Source organism: Dipteris shenzhenensis, chromosome 21 (assembly GCF_047967505.1).
Source record: "Dipteris shenzhenensis isolate YYH24624 ecotype China chromosome 21, Dip_SZ_1.0, whole genome shotgun sequence".
Taxonomy (NCBI): Eukaryota; Viridiplantae; Streptophyta; class Polypodiopsida; order Gleicheniales; family Dipteridaceae; genus Dipteris; species Dipteris shenzhenensis.
Genome location: NC_141616.1, coordinates 52329589 through 52344882, shown reverse-complemented (window position 1 = coordinate 52344882; position 15294 = coordinate 52329589). Strand labels below are relative to the sequence as shown.

Below are 15294 nucleotides of genomic sequence, written 5' to 3'. Positions count from 1 at the left end.
AGATGCGGGAGATGCTAGCACTTGCGAGAGCTAACATCCGCCAAGCTATGGATAGAGCTAAGGCGTACGCAGATGAAAACCGATCCGCTAGAGAATTTAAGGAAGGAGAAAAAAATTTTCTCAGAGTTCCTTCGCACTCTAAGTCTTTGACTGCAGGAGAGTGTGCTAAGTTATCACCTCCATATTGTGGGCCATGGTTAATTCTAAAAAGAATAGGCAAGGTAGCCTATAAATTAGAATTACCACCGGGGTGTAAGGTGCACCCAGTGTTTCATGTTTCTCGTTTAAAGAAATTTTGCATACAGGTGACTCACTAATCGAAGGTGTTGTTTTGTTTCAGGAGATAGAGGATACTGCAAGACACAAACCAACAAGAATCCTGGACCAAGAAACAATGCAAGTGCGCAATCGGAAGATACCCACGGTGTTGGTTGCATGGCATGGTCTACCTCTATCAGAAGCTACCTGGAAATCCGTATACCAGTTACGGAAAGTGTTCCCAGATTTCATCATCGAGGACGCTGATGCTTGAAGAGGGAAGGAATGTTATGCTCTAGCCGAGATAGCATGACCTCGGAAAGATCAGTGGGCATTTTCTCTTAGATAAACGACTTCTGTAATATTTTATGTGCGTAAATTAAATGGTCAAGGGAAGTAACTGCCAAGGTCCTAGGTGAGGGTGTATTGGCATCGACTAGGTGGTTCTGAGTGCTAAGGCCTAGGTACACCTAAATGTGTAAAAATGCCAAGGGGCAAATGTTTTAATTGTGCCCCAAGAGAAGGGTAAATGGTGTACCAAGCTAAAGGTCTAAAATGTTGACATGTGGCAGGAGGAAACCATCTAGGGAACTGAGGGCTTGTGGATAGGCATGAAGAAATAGAAATTAGGGATCTTTATGGGCATGCAATCCATGAGAGACGCTGGGAGGATATTCGGGATGCCTACGCCTGTGAATTTAGTCCGTGAATCGACAGAATGAAAGAGAGATTAGTTAGTGACTGTATCACACAAGAATTGTAGCAGACCAAAAAAGCAGTGGCAACTCATGAGAAATTGCCAAGATGGTATGTCAAACGCCTGAGGAATTACCAAATGGTATGTGAAGACCATGGAGGATGCAAAATTGTCAGACAATCCTAAGGGTAGCAATAGGAGGCAAACATCCATGATACAGCAGCCAAGGGAGAGTGCAAATGCAGCCCTCATGATGCATGTATTGGATAATGATGATGCTCAGAGTTTTACTCAGGAAGACAAGTATGTTCATCGGAAGAATGCCATGAGACGAGAAATGGATGCCATTGTCAAGAATGACGCTTGGGAACTTGTGGAACCTACCATTTGCAAGATTGTGCTAGGCGCCTGGCAGGCCTTTATGAGACTTCCAGAGGATCAGAAACTTTTAGCAGTTGGCCACCTCAGAGGGAGTGCAGTCAGGATATAGCAGATAAAGGTAGTCATTCCGCGAGAGTGGATTGATACAGATGACATGCCGATCACAGAGTCCACTTGGTGGGGAGAGTTCTCGGGGACGGTTGTAGATTATTGCCTTGCAGGATGCACATGAGGATACCCTGGTCTTTGATGTTCAATCAAGAGTAGGAACTTATCAAATCTTCTGATGATATTCTTTTGGAGGTTGCCTTTCAGCCTGTCAGGATTGTAGGCTTCATGGAGTGGGGCAAGGACTCACAGTGGTATCTTGACCCCAATCCTATTCTCCTTGCACTCAGGTCTTGGAGACTTTGGTTATATGGTGGTTCCCTTATTAGGTTCTTGCAGTGGGACCCAGGGGAGTGGGAATGGATTGATGAGGGGTACCAAGAGAAGACTTTCCCCTTCTTTCGCTATATAGTTAGAAATGCCCAGAGGTTTCAGCTCAGCAATAGACGTTGGAGGCCCTCCAAAGCGCCTCATTGGGATAGTTTTCAGATTTCCGCAGTTGTGCAGAAAAACTTTTGGTGTAGGCTCTGGAAATCCCTCAAGAATAGAAAGATCACTCTATTCTTTTGGCTTTCTATTCATGGAGGGATTGCAGTGAACCTATGAAGATCTAGGTTTGGGGCTGACCTACTTGTCCTCATTGTGACATTGCAGTTGAGTCAGTATAGCATTGCCTTTGGGAGTACAGATAGGCGAGGACGATCTGGAAAGGTGTTGCTAGGATTTTCAGTATCTTTCATACAGCACCTTTCTATATGACCTAGGGTTCAGTGGCTTGGTTATCTCTTACTGGCCCTTAGGTGTTTTTAAGGGACATGATTTAGATCCAGCTCTCATTGTACGGCGACACTCAGTGGAGTCTTCTTCCCTCCAGGATGTTCCCTTCACTCCTTTCAGAGCTACTCATGCCTCAGTAGACACGTCGTGGGAGATTCTAGCTAGCATTGCAGCTTGGCATATTTGGAGAGAAAAGTGTACAGAGGCGATGGAGGGTATTCAGATTTACCCTTCCCAGGTTATGGCCAATATTTGGACTGACACAATACACACTCTGATGGCCATATGGGCGAGCATGCATGGATCCTCCAGAGCAGCTACGGTCAGGAGAGTTACTTTTTTCAGAGTTTGGAGAGGATCTCCTTTCTTCTCTGAGTCTCCCTCACGGTTGAGGTGGCATTTTCAGCATCCACCTTGGTTTTTTATGAGCTCATTTTGAGCTGTTTTTTTCCTCATGCATTGCATGATGTACTCCCGCACTTGAGCTTGCTCTCGCGGTTTTCATTCATACTTAATGAAGTAATTTTCTTTTTCTTTTTTTAAACTTGTGCTAAGATGCAATTGGGTGTACAAGAAGAAAGTCAAAGCAGATGGATCTATAGACAAGTACAAGGCAACTAGTTGTGAAAGAGTACTTTCAGGAAGAGGGGGTAGACTTCACAGAGACTTCTACACAAGTTGCAAAGTACAGTGAGAACAGTGCTTTCCATGGCAGCACATTTCTCATGGCCTCTATGGTAGATGGATGCCACATCAACTTTTTTTAGTTGTGATTTAATGAGAATATTTATATGGATCAACAAGCTAGCTTTATGTAGAAGGGGAAAGAGCAAGAACTTTGTACTTTAAAAGCCAATTTATGTGCTTGAGCAACCACCCAGTTTGTCGTATACGAAGACAGCTACTTTCTTCACAAGGTTTGACATGAAAAAGGCCACTTCGGACCCCAATCTCTTTTGTGCTTCAGAATAATGATGGCTTCATAGTTGTCATTCTTTATGTGGATTATCTTATAGCAATGATCAGACACTCCTAGAGCAGATCAAAACAGCACCATGCAAAGAGTTTGAAATAAGAGATTTTGGGCAGTTGAATTACTTCTTCTTGGGCATAGAAGTATGGCAGCACACAAATGGAATTTTTGTTAGTCAAACAAAGTATGCTGAAGGCTTTCTAAATTTCACATGCAGTACAGCAAACCGATTTCAATTCCCATTGAAACAGGATTGAAATTGGACATTGATGTAGATGCGACATTATACAGCTAGCCATTGGTAGGCAGCCAAAAGGATCCGTAGGTACATCAAAGTACGATGCATTTTGTGATCTTTAAGGGCAGTTCAAAACTGTATTGCTGCAAGGGTTTTGTGACATGATGGGCAGGTAACAAAGACAGAAAGTCTACTACAAGCTATACTTTTTCACTCGGCCCTAGCAATATTTCATGGGTGAGCAAAGAAAAATACTATTCCTCTTTCCAGTAATGCTAGCAAATGCAGCAACATATGAAGCGATTTGTCTTCAAAGATTACCTAGTGATCTTGGCATAGCACAAGAGGGTTCAGTTCCTGTTGGTTGTGACAGCCAATCATGCATTGTTTTGGCCAAGAATCCTATGGATCATTCTAGGATTAAGCACATTGACGTTAGATATCACTTCATCTTGGAAAATCATCAGGTCTAAATGAACTCTTTAAAAGAATTCTAGGGTCCCCGAGAGGATGGTGCAAAAATAAAAATTTGCACCGCCCACATGTTGCTCTAGGATTCAAGCTAGTTCTAGGGTTTAGGGTTTCCTACACATACTCATTGTTTGTATTTCACTTGCTGTGTAGATTTGTGGAGTGTCTAACTTTTATGATTGAAAAATGTATAGATGCAAGAGAGTGCTACAATAGAAAATGTAAACAATGCAAGAATAGGGGCATTTTTAATACATGCTTGCTCGCATGTGCTATATGGGGTTTATGAAGAGTTACCCCCCCTCCGCCCATGTCAAGAAATAGCTTGCCGCCTAGCAAGCAATACTGTCATTCCGTCGTCTATTTCATTAAAAACATGCAGACACACACATAAGGGAGTGCTGTATGAACAGACTCATTAAAAGACTGCATAAAACACAGAAGTTGGTCACTAATTGGATGAAACCAATATAGAAGTTCCATGTCCATTTTATTAATTCTCAATCTATGCAAACAAGGCCAATTCGACTGTACAATACACATATGAAACATTTTTTATGACGCATAATGGAGTGGAATAAGCCAGAGCACAACTCAAACCTCCATGTCAGTATTTTGCTCTGGATTTAACTTTGCAACATGTTGGCGGCCATTACGTTAAAATTATTGTACACATCTAATTAATAATATTAATAAGCAAGGCCACGTAAGCTCAAATGTGTTCTCCTTTTATCTGTTCTCTATCAACATTGCCAACAAGGAATTCCTACTCCAATTTGTAGAACAATTCCATGCATATGCTTTACAAGGTTAAAGTGATTTACTTGGAAGAAGAATAAAACAGGGATTCGCATGAAAGCATTGCCACAACTGTTAGAGCTTGATGCAGGCATCCAAACTTTTCTGCTGCCAACAGAGTTCTCGCAAGAGAAGGCTCTAAGGGAAGTTCTGAAAACGTTGCACATGGACTCTTTTAGAGAGAATGAAGTTAGAGAAAATGTTATTCTGATCGATGAGGATTTCATCAAACATACAAACAATTAACATGACTTGATGGCTTCATTTTCCGCTATTAGCAAACAGTCCCTGCAAACAGAGCAGCATTTTTGCTAAAATTGAAGCATAAGCACAATGGACAATCTTACCAGCCATTTGTTTCCCCAATGCAGTTATAGAACCATCTTCATTAATGGCATCTATTATGTAAAGCTGCTGCAGTGCATCTTCCAAAGAAGCACCTATCATAGCATTGGACAAAGACACATACTTGAAAATCAGGAACTTTTGCAACCAAAGGCAGCTTTAAAAAATGAATCTAGGTATACAAAATCTACTTACAAACATTTTAAGATTCCAATATAGACATTGTGCTCTACTAAACACACACACACACATATATATAAATATCTCAATATATGCATCTATACATGTATATGCGCATGTGTGAATGTGTATGCACGCGCGCGTGTGTGTGGTAATAGGATCATCTTCGGTCCCTGCAAGATGCTTATTCCTTCGGAGACGTTTCTCGGGACCAGTTGGAAGTTTTTTATTACTGTTTTTAGTTGTGGGTAGTAGCTGTCCCACTCTAGGACAGCTATGAATGTAAACCCTTTCTTAATGCAAAATTTCTTTCACCAAAACAAAAAAGTGTGTAGTAATAGGACCATCTTTGTTTGTGTGTGTGTGTGTGTTTGTCTTATATTGAGGTGTTCTCTTGATGTACTTCTCATCGTCCTATTCTAGGATGATGATTTCGTAATATAAAGAAACTCAATTTTCACTTAAAAAATGTGTGTGTGTGTGTGTGTGTGTGTGTTACTTTGGCCGATGGATAGTCATACAATGTAATGTCAATGGTGACATTCTTGAGCTTGCATCAGTTTATGCCTCCCAGACCTCTGCCATGAGGGCTTCTCTATGGGAATCTTTAAGCAAATATCCATGGAGATCAAATGCCTTTATCTGTGGAGATTTTAACAATTCTCCTCTGCTGAGAGATAACACCACTTCAAGATCTCATATGCTTTCATCGGAAAGACAGAAATGGGATAGCATGCTTCTCTCTGTGCAGGCTGAAGATTTATGGCTGCTTCTACAAGGGTCAGTGCCCGGATATACTTTCCATCATAATGAATTTACCACTTACTGGGCAAGGCTTGACAGATGGTATATGTTCTATCCACAACAATATGCAGATTTTAGCCTTCATCTCCTCATAGATTTCTCATTGGGATTGTCAGATCATGCCCCATTATGGTTAAATCTGCAATTTGGTATGCCACTGGATGATTTGCCGCCTCTCTCCAGCAGATTACTGCATATTAATCAGGCTTATCTTCGACATCAATATTTCCAGCAAATGATCAGATTTGCAATTCGTCCCTTGCTTTTGCATGCTCAGGAGGACATGAATTATGCTTGGGACAGCTTTGTCTCTCGTATACAGAATGTCATTAGGGACTATGGAAAATGGCACATGGCTACATGGAGGAATGAGGTCAAATGGGCAAAAAGGACAGCACAACAGTTGACTGAATTCTCACATTTAAGGCCCCTTTCTGAAACAGAAAATGATTCCCTTTCACAAGCCCGGATTACTGACACGGAACTTGATAATGCATTATCCCATCTCGGCAAATACAAGTCCCCTAGCTGGGATGGTCTTACGATGGAATTTTATATTTCTTTCTGGGATGATTTGAAAGATGTTCTCTTACAAATGATCAATGTTGCCTGGCAAGAAAATCAATTGCCGCACCTCTGGAAGCATGGCATAATCAAACTTGTGCCAAAAAAAAATCTTTGTGATCATATGTCAGATTGGAGGCCTATTACTCTGATGCCTGTAGTTTACAAACTCATTGCCAAAATGATTTTGTATCGGCTTCATGGGATTTTGAATGCGGGACTTCATCCTCATCAGTATGGATTTGTGCCGCGAAGACAAATCCATGACAATATCTCCAATGCATTGACTGCAATTGAATATGCTAAGTATTCGAATCAAGATGTGCTCATATTGCAGGTAGATATCACTAAGGCATTTGATACTGTACAATGGGATTTTATCTCCCAAACCATGACAAAGTTGGGCTTTGGTCCCAAGATAGCAAATGCAATTTATTGGCTTTATTCTGGCTCTACTTCCCAGTGTATTCTCGGAAGCCATCTATCTTGGTCATGGACATTGGGCAGATCAGTCAGACAGGGTTGCCCCCTTAGTGCTCTTTTCTATGCCATTGCGACTCATCCCCTCCTGATGTATCTTGATCATCTTACAAGCACAGGACAGATGACTGGTCTTAAAATCGCTGGGGCTGCATCTTTTTTGGCACAGGCATATGCTGATGATTCCTTTTTTATGCCACAGAACTCTCCTCAGGAAGTCCGCATGCTTATGGCCACATTATCATTGTATTGATTAGCAACGGGATTGCATATCAATTTTGACAAATCCAAATTACTTCCCCTGAAACAATGTGACTGGCATTCTATTCTCTGGCCTGGTCAGATAGTGCATTCCAAAGATGTTGTCAGGCATTTGGGATATCCTATAGGATGGCATATCACCAGGAAGCAGCAGCTAAAATGGATCTTCCAAAGACTTCAACATAAATTGGAATATTGGAAAATTTCTACTTGGCCACTTCATGTCAGGCTCAGAATAGTCCAATCTATTGTAATGTCTTATGTTCAGTTCTTCTTGCCTTTACTACATTGGTCCTCTAGAGATATTTCAGCTTTTATGTCTCAAGCTATGGAGCTGTTATGGAAGACAAAAACTGCTGTGAAAGCATTGAGACTGATGAAGATGGAAATGGTGTGCTCCCCTAGGATGCATGGAGGACTTAATGTTCTAAATATCAGATATCATGTACTTGCAAGGAAGGCGACTATGCTCCATACTTTTTTCCGTCAAAAACAGCCATGGACTTGTATGATAGCTTCCATGTGTGTCAACATGAGGACAAATGCTTATGGCCATTGGACTACTGATCATTGGGAGGTTGTCATTGGGAGATTTGTCGGGAAGATTCCTGGATGCCCTTTCTCTACTGCTCTGATACTGGATTGGAAACAAGTGCTTTCTAAAGTCAAATGGGCTCCTGATAATCATTCGGGGACAAACTCAATGAGGAAAGAAAGTATTCATTGGAGTGCCATCTTTGCCACTCCACTTGCTTTACAGGAACCGGTTAGGGCATACAATTTCATGAAATTGGGAATCAGATACATCAATGACGTGGTCGATGATCATGGTCATGTCTTATCTTTTCCTCAGGCCACTGCCACTTATGCATTGGGAATGCATCACGGATTGATATGGAAGAAAATTGCTGATCTCTTGCACCCTTTTCTACCTATCCCCCCTGTGGCTGACACAGACAGGCTTATGGAATGGCAATTGTACCCCTCTGCTACATGCTCTCGTCCTATTCCTCTGCCTGTTTTGACCTCCATCAAAGTCTATAAGCTTCTTCAGCCTACCCCTTGGATTCATCAATATGCTAATACTGTGTGGCATATCAGGCGGCCCCTTTCATGGTGGTGGAAAAATCTCCGACTAATATGGAGGTGTAAAATGCCTTTGAAACAAAGACTTTTTCTTTGGAGATGCATGACCGGCACACTGTCAGTGGGAATAACACTTGCCAAACGTCACATTGCTTCACCCACTTGCTTACGGTGTCACGCTCCTTCAGAGACTGTCCCTCATTTGCTTTGGCATTGCCAGTCTACTCGGAACCTCCTGGGGAAAATTTCGAATCATCTTCGCCTCCGTTTCCCGAGTCACATATTTGGGAAACACTTTTGGTTATTTGGCCGATTTAGGATGCCTTTATCTCAATGCTCACTCTTTTTCTCATGGGTGAGATATTGGGCTCTTTGGACAATCTGGGAAGAGCATAATCTGGCATACTTGGGTCGTCAGTTTCAAAAGTCATATGAATCTTTTAGAGCCTCATTGCGGCAATCTTTATATGATGCCTGCCATGAGGGTGATATACATGCATCTTGCATTAAGCTTTTCTTTTTATGTTTCTGATCTATGGAATACTCTCCATCTTGGAGACTTTCCCTCTTGTAAAGTTATGACAATATAAATACACTGCACTGGATTTTACCAAAAAAAAAAGTGTGTTACTTTGGCAATGCCCGTGTTCTAGGAACCTCCTCGGGAGAATTTCAGATCATCTTCGGCTCCGTTTCCCGACTCACAGATTTGGGAAACATTTTTGGCTATTTGGCAGATTTATGAGGTCTTTGTCTCAATACTCACTATTTCTCTCTTGGGTGAGATATAGGGCCCTTTGGACAATCTGGAGTGAGCATAATTTGGCATACTTGGGTCGGCAGATTCACAAGTCATATGAATCCTTCCGAGCCTCATTGCAGCAATCCTTATATGATGCCTGCCATGAGGGTGATCTAGATGCTTCTTGCATAGAGCTTCTCTTTTCATGTTTCTGATCTTTGGGATACTCTCCATTTTGGAGAATTCCCATCTTGTAAATTTATGAGCATATAAATATAGCACTGGATATTACTAAAAAAAAGTGTGTAGTAGTAGTAGTAGTAGTTGTCAGGCTCAGAATAATACAGTCCATTGTAATGTCCTATGTCCAGTTCTTTTTGCCTTTACTACATTGGTCCTCCACAAATATTTCAGCTTTTATGTCTCAAGCAATGGAGATGTTATGGAGGACAAAAACTGCTGTGAAAGCATTGAGACTGATGAAGATGGAAATGGTGTGCTCTCCTAGGATGCATGGTGGACTTAATGTCCTCAATATAAGATATCATGTACTTGCTAGGAAGGTGACTATGCTTCATACTTTTTTCCGCCAACAACAGCCATGGACTTGTATGATAGCATCCATGTGTGTCAACATGATGACTTGTGCTTATGGTCATTGGACTACTGATCATTGGGAGGTTGTCATTGGGAGATTTGTAGGGAAGATACCTGGCTGTCCTTTCTCTACTGCTCTGATACTTGACTGAAAGCAAGTACTTTCTAAGGTCAAATGGGCTCCTGATAATTGCTCGGGAACAAATTCAATGAGGAAAGAAAGTATTCATTGGAGTGCCATCTTTCACATTCCACTCGCTTTACACGAACCTGTTCGGGCATACAGTCTCATGAAATTGGGAATTAGATACATAAATGATGTGGTAGATAATTAGGGCTATGTCTTATCTTTTCCCCAGGCCACTGCTTCCTATGCATTGGGAATGCACCATAGGTCCATATGGAAGAAAATTGCTGATCTATTACTTCCTTTTCTACCTGTTCCTCCTGTGGATGACACAGATAGGCTTATGGATTGGCAATTGCAACCCTCTGCTACATGCACGCATCATGTTCCTCTTCCTGCCTTGACCTCCATGAAAGTCTACAGGCTTCTTCAGCGTGCTCCATGGATTCAACAATATGCTAATACTCTGTGGCATATAAGGAAGCCCCTCTCATGGTGGCGGAAGAATCTCCGGATATTATGGAAGTGTAAAATGCCATTGAAACAAAGACTTTTTCTTTGGAGATGCATGACAGGCACATTGTCAGTGGGAGTCACGCTTGCTAAACGTCGCATTGCACCATCCACATGTTTAAGATGTCAGGCTCCTTCAGAGACTGTCCCTCATTTGCTTTGGCACTCCCCGTGTTCTAGGAACCTCCTCGGAAAAATTTCAGATCCTCTTCGGCTCCGTTTCCTGAGTCACTTTTTTGGGAAACATTTCTGGCTCTTTGGCAGATTTATGAGGTCTTTGTCTCAATACTCACTATTTCTCTCTTGGGTGAGATATTGGGCTCTTTGGACAATTTGGAGTGAGCATAATTTCATACTTAGGTCGGCAGATTCACAAGTCATATGAATCTTTCCGAGCCTCATTGCCACAATCCTTATATGATGTCTGCCATGAGGGTGATATGGATACTTCTTGCATAGAGCTTTTCTTTTTATGTTTCTGATCTTTGGGATCCTCTCCATTTCGGAGACTTCCCATCTTGTAAATCTATGAACATATAAGTATACTGCACTGGATATTACCCAAAAAAAAAAGTGTGTAGTAGTAGTAGTAGTAGTAGTATGATGGTCGATCGCATCAAAGGATACTTATATGATGGACTCCATCCCGCACAATATGGGTTTGTTCCTCGCAGGCATATCACTGATAATATTGCTAATGCCTATGTTCGGATAGAATATGTAAATACACGGAGCAAGATGTGCTCTTGTTGCAAGTTGACATTGCCAAGACCTTTCACACAGTTCAATGGGATTTCATCTCGCAGACTATGCATGCTTTGGGATTTTGCCAAAAAATACTAAGTTATTTACTAGCTATATAATGACAGTAAAGCTGCCTGTATATTGTCTGGGGATATTTCTGAAAATTGGACTCCGTTGTTTGGTTCGCCAGCGATGTCCACTTATTGCGCTTTTGTATGCCATAGCTACGCATCCAATGCTTCAATACATGGATCATCTTGTGGATACAAACATGTTGCATGGCTTCGAGATCCATGGAAGTCGCACTATGGTTGCTCAATCATATGCTGATGATTCTTTTTTTACTCCAAAGAATAATGAGAGGGATCTTTCTTCCCTTATGCATGCTCTATCATTATATGGCCTAGCTGCTGGTCTACATGTCAATTTTCAGAAGTCTATGTTGTTGCCATTGCATTCTAAAGACTGGCATAGTCTTTTATGGCCTAGGGAAATACTCCCGCCTACACAGTTAGTTCGCCATCTTGGTTATCCTTTGGGATGGCTGATTACTTGTCACCAACAAACTGATTGGGTACTTGAAAGATTGAAGAAAAAACTTGAATACTGGAAACTAGCCATTTGGCCGTTGCATGTTCGAGACTCCGGATAGTCCAATCTATTTTGATGGCATACATTCAGTTCTACTTTCCTTTGATCATGTTTGGCAAGGGAAATATCTTACATACTATATGTTAGCCATTATGGAATCTTTTTGGCGATCCAAACATGGCCGGAAAAGTTTGAGATTACTTTCAATGCAATGTGTCTGTTCGCCAAAATTTTCTCAACATTCACGTGCATATCCTTGCCCATAAGGGGAAAATGATGCTGCAATTTCTGCAAGGAGATCAAGCATGGGCTGCCATGATCCGCTATTTGCTTTTGGAACTCACCATCTCTGCTTTTGGCTATTGGCAACCAACTCAGTGGGTTTCTTTTTGCCTGTATTGATGGCAGGGTCAAAGGATGTCCATTGGTCTCCAAAATGTTTTTTGATTGGACGCATATCCTCTCCCACGTGGAATGGCATGGCCGCAACTCTTGCAGGGCAATTCCTTAAGAGCTGAAAGCATACATTGGTCAAAGGTCTTTGACCCCCCGCTGGCTTTACAGGAACCTAGTTTATTAGTTTCAAAGGGATCCGCTCTGTTGCTAATGTGATTCGTGATGATGGTACCATGATATCTTTTCCTTTGGCTGCTAGACAATATGGTTTAGGGATGCATTATCGCCCTCTGTGGCAAAATATTACTTAAATGCTTCAGCCTTTTCTGCCGGTGCCACCACTTGAGGTTGAGGATAGGCTTAAAGATTGGACTCTTCATTCCTCGGTTTTATCAGCCTATCCCGTGAGGTTGTCTCACATTACGGCACCTACCTTGTATAAAGTTTTGCTGCCCCCACCTTGGGTTTCAGATAAGGCAAATCAACTCTGGCATATGAATCACCTGGCAAAGTGGTGGTGGAAGAGATTGTGACAGCTTTGGAGTTCCAAAGTTCCTCTTCAACAACAGGTTTTTTGTAGTGGGTGATGCTAGGGCTTCTTCCGTCTGGGCAGCTCTTGCCACAAAGGCATATTGCTCCGGCTGTTTGTCACAGATGTTTGGCTCCAAAGGAACCTTGCCTCATCTCCTTTGGCATTGTCGACACACTTGTGATTTTTTGGATCTCCTTCGGCAGCTTTTGAGAGCTCGATTTCCTACTGCAACCTTTGGGAAGCATTTCTGGCTTTTTGGAATTCACCCATGCAGACAAGGGTTTGATTTGTTCACTTGGGTTCGTTACTAGGAAATATAGACCCTATGGAAGGTTCGAAATTATAGAGGCTTTGGTAATCCTACTGTTTCTACTTTCCCTTTATTCTGACGCTCTCTGCAGCAATCTCTCTTTGATTGTCTACAAGCTCATTATATACACTACATTCTATACTTATCATATACTGACATCTTCTACTGATGCAATCTTGAACTCCCCATTCAGGGGAAGTTTGTGTAATATAAACCATCAAAATTCTTACCCCAAAAAAAAAAGTGTGTGTAGTAATAAAACCATCTTCATTAATGGCATCTATCATGTAAAGCTGCAACATTGCATCTTCCAAAGAAGCACCTATCATAAGATTGGACAAAGACATATACCTGAGAATTAGAAACTTTCACGACGAAAGGAAGCTTTAAAAGGTGAATGTTAGGTATACATGATCTACTTAGAAACATTTTAACATTCAAATATAGACATCGTGCTTTAGTAGACACGCTTTTTTGGTTAAAAACCATTCATTAAGAAGAATGTTTGTTCATAGCTGTCCTAAAGTGGAACGGCTACTACTCATAAACTAGAAATATTGATAGAATACTTCCAACTGAAGGAAGGTCTCCAAGACAATGCGCATCATGGAGAGACCGATGCAAGGATGAACGAAAGAAATGGAAAACATCAATGAGGCATTGCCTGTATAGTAGAATGTTATGGGCATGATCTAATTACTAGAGAGCCAAAAAGCGACACCAAGAAAAGAAATGAGCAAATTCTGGCCGAGAGGCATATTGACTAAACAAGTCACGAGCAGCAGGACAGGTCCAGAAGAGATGTAGCGCAACCTCCCTTGGATGTGCACAAGTAGGGCAGACCGAGGGAGCAATACGTCAGGCAGCCTATTATGATCACACTCATAGGGCCCTACCAAACAACGCCACGTTTGAGAGAAGCTTACTACTCCAGATGCATCGAAGACAAGCCTTCCACCAAGTAAGAGGCCTATGAAGATGCCAAAAAAGATTCCCATGTTGTTGGATCTAAAACTGTGGAAGCAAAAGATGATTAGCATTTTTAGCAGAGAGATCTGCAAATGAGAAAGGGGTTTAGCCTGGAGAGGCCCAATCAAACCTCCAATCCGTCAAAGGAAGAGTGGGAAATAAGCAGGGGACATGCTGAAAAGGCTGCAGCATAGTAATGAGAGTGTGCCAAATAGATCTATGATCGAAACCCAAACAATACCGATGCCTCAGGACACCGAGCTAGATCGAGCACAGACACGCATCACTGATTTTTACGCGTCCAAGCTAGTACCAGATGAGATTGATGGGGAGGAGCTCAAGGAGACGAGAGCACTATGGATCAGTAGTGAGGCCCGTCACCACGATGTGGCTGGACGAGACACGCGGAGACCACACACGACACATGCAGTGACCAGAGCACGCACGATTGAGGTTCGACCTATCTCAGCCCTCCTCAGAGGAGACCCCTAGAGACAAGGCATTACTCTCGATGTAGCCCATCGGATACAGAGATCCAGGGGAGTGCGCCCCCCACCACCGCAGGAGACAGACTGACAGACACACATACGTGAGCTCTTTGCATCACATTAGAGGACCATCAGGGAGTCGGGTTATATAGAGCCTCCACATGTACTTGGAGCTCTAGTTCTTATATTTTGTACTGGCTTTTGCATTTTTAGCTTAATACTCAACAAGGGCCTTAGTGAGCCCTTTGCTTCAGCCCACAGTGGCTTGTATGGGTTACATATATATTTTGTATCTTGTCTCATAGACCCGCAAGGTCTCCTGAAGACATTAATACACCTCTCTCTCTCTCTCTCTCTCTCTCTCTCTCTCTCTCTCTCTCTCTCGCGCTCGCTCGCGCGTGCATGATGCAGTATATATAAGCCACTTGTCTCATATGCTATCGACCTCCCTTGGAGATAATGTAGATCTTACCCATGCCTCAAAGACTCTTGCCTCAATGGTTTAGGATGCCGCCGCCTGATTATTCCCTATGGCCTGATCCACATCATGCCCCGCAGTTGGGAAGATGCCCCAAAACCTATGGTTTGGTGATGAGTGCCGAGAGATGAGATCTCACCTCGTATGTGAGCGGGCTCAGGGGCACCTGTCGACGCTCAAGCTGCAGCGGATCTCACGGCACCTAACATGCCAGAAGAGGTGGGCTTTCATCTCACATGGGATGGATGAGGTGATCCGATCTTTCGGAGGAGAGGATGCCACCATTGCATGGGAGCTTCTCTTTGAAGGGAGGCCACCTATCCCCATCAAAGATCAGGGTTTCTAGCATCATACATGCACAACATCACTCTACAACGTCCTGATCT

General features: G+C 42.4%; 2 protein-coding genes across 2 annotated transcripts in view; one reads left to right on the top strand and one right to left on the bottom strand.

Moving 5' to 3' along the window:
* Positions 1-15294, bottom strand: part of LOC147889048 (RNA helicase family protein) — a 154621-nt gene that overhangs the window by 63027 nt on the left and 76300 nt on the right. Inside the window, exons 11-12 of the mRNA XM_087392839.1 lie at positions 5049-5141; positions 4728-4851 (exon numbers count right to left, since the gene is read on the bottom strand). Of these exons, the coding sequence (XP_087248965.1) occupies positions 4728-4851; positions 5049-5141 (217 nt within the window). The remainder of the gene's footprint in view (positions 1-4727; positions 4852-5048; positions 5142-15294) is intronic.
* On the top strand, positions 7664-9378 carry LOC147889049 (uncharacterized). Its single transcript, XM_087392300.1, has 2 exons — positions 7664-8640; positions 9045-9378. The coding sequence occupies exons 1-2, from the start codon at positions 7664-7666 to the stop codon at positions 9376-9378; spliced, it is 1311 nt and encodes a 436-aa protein (XP_087248426.1).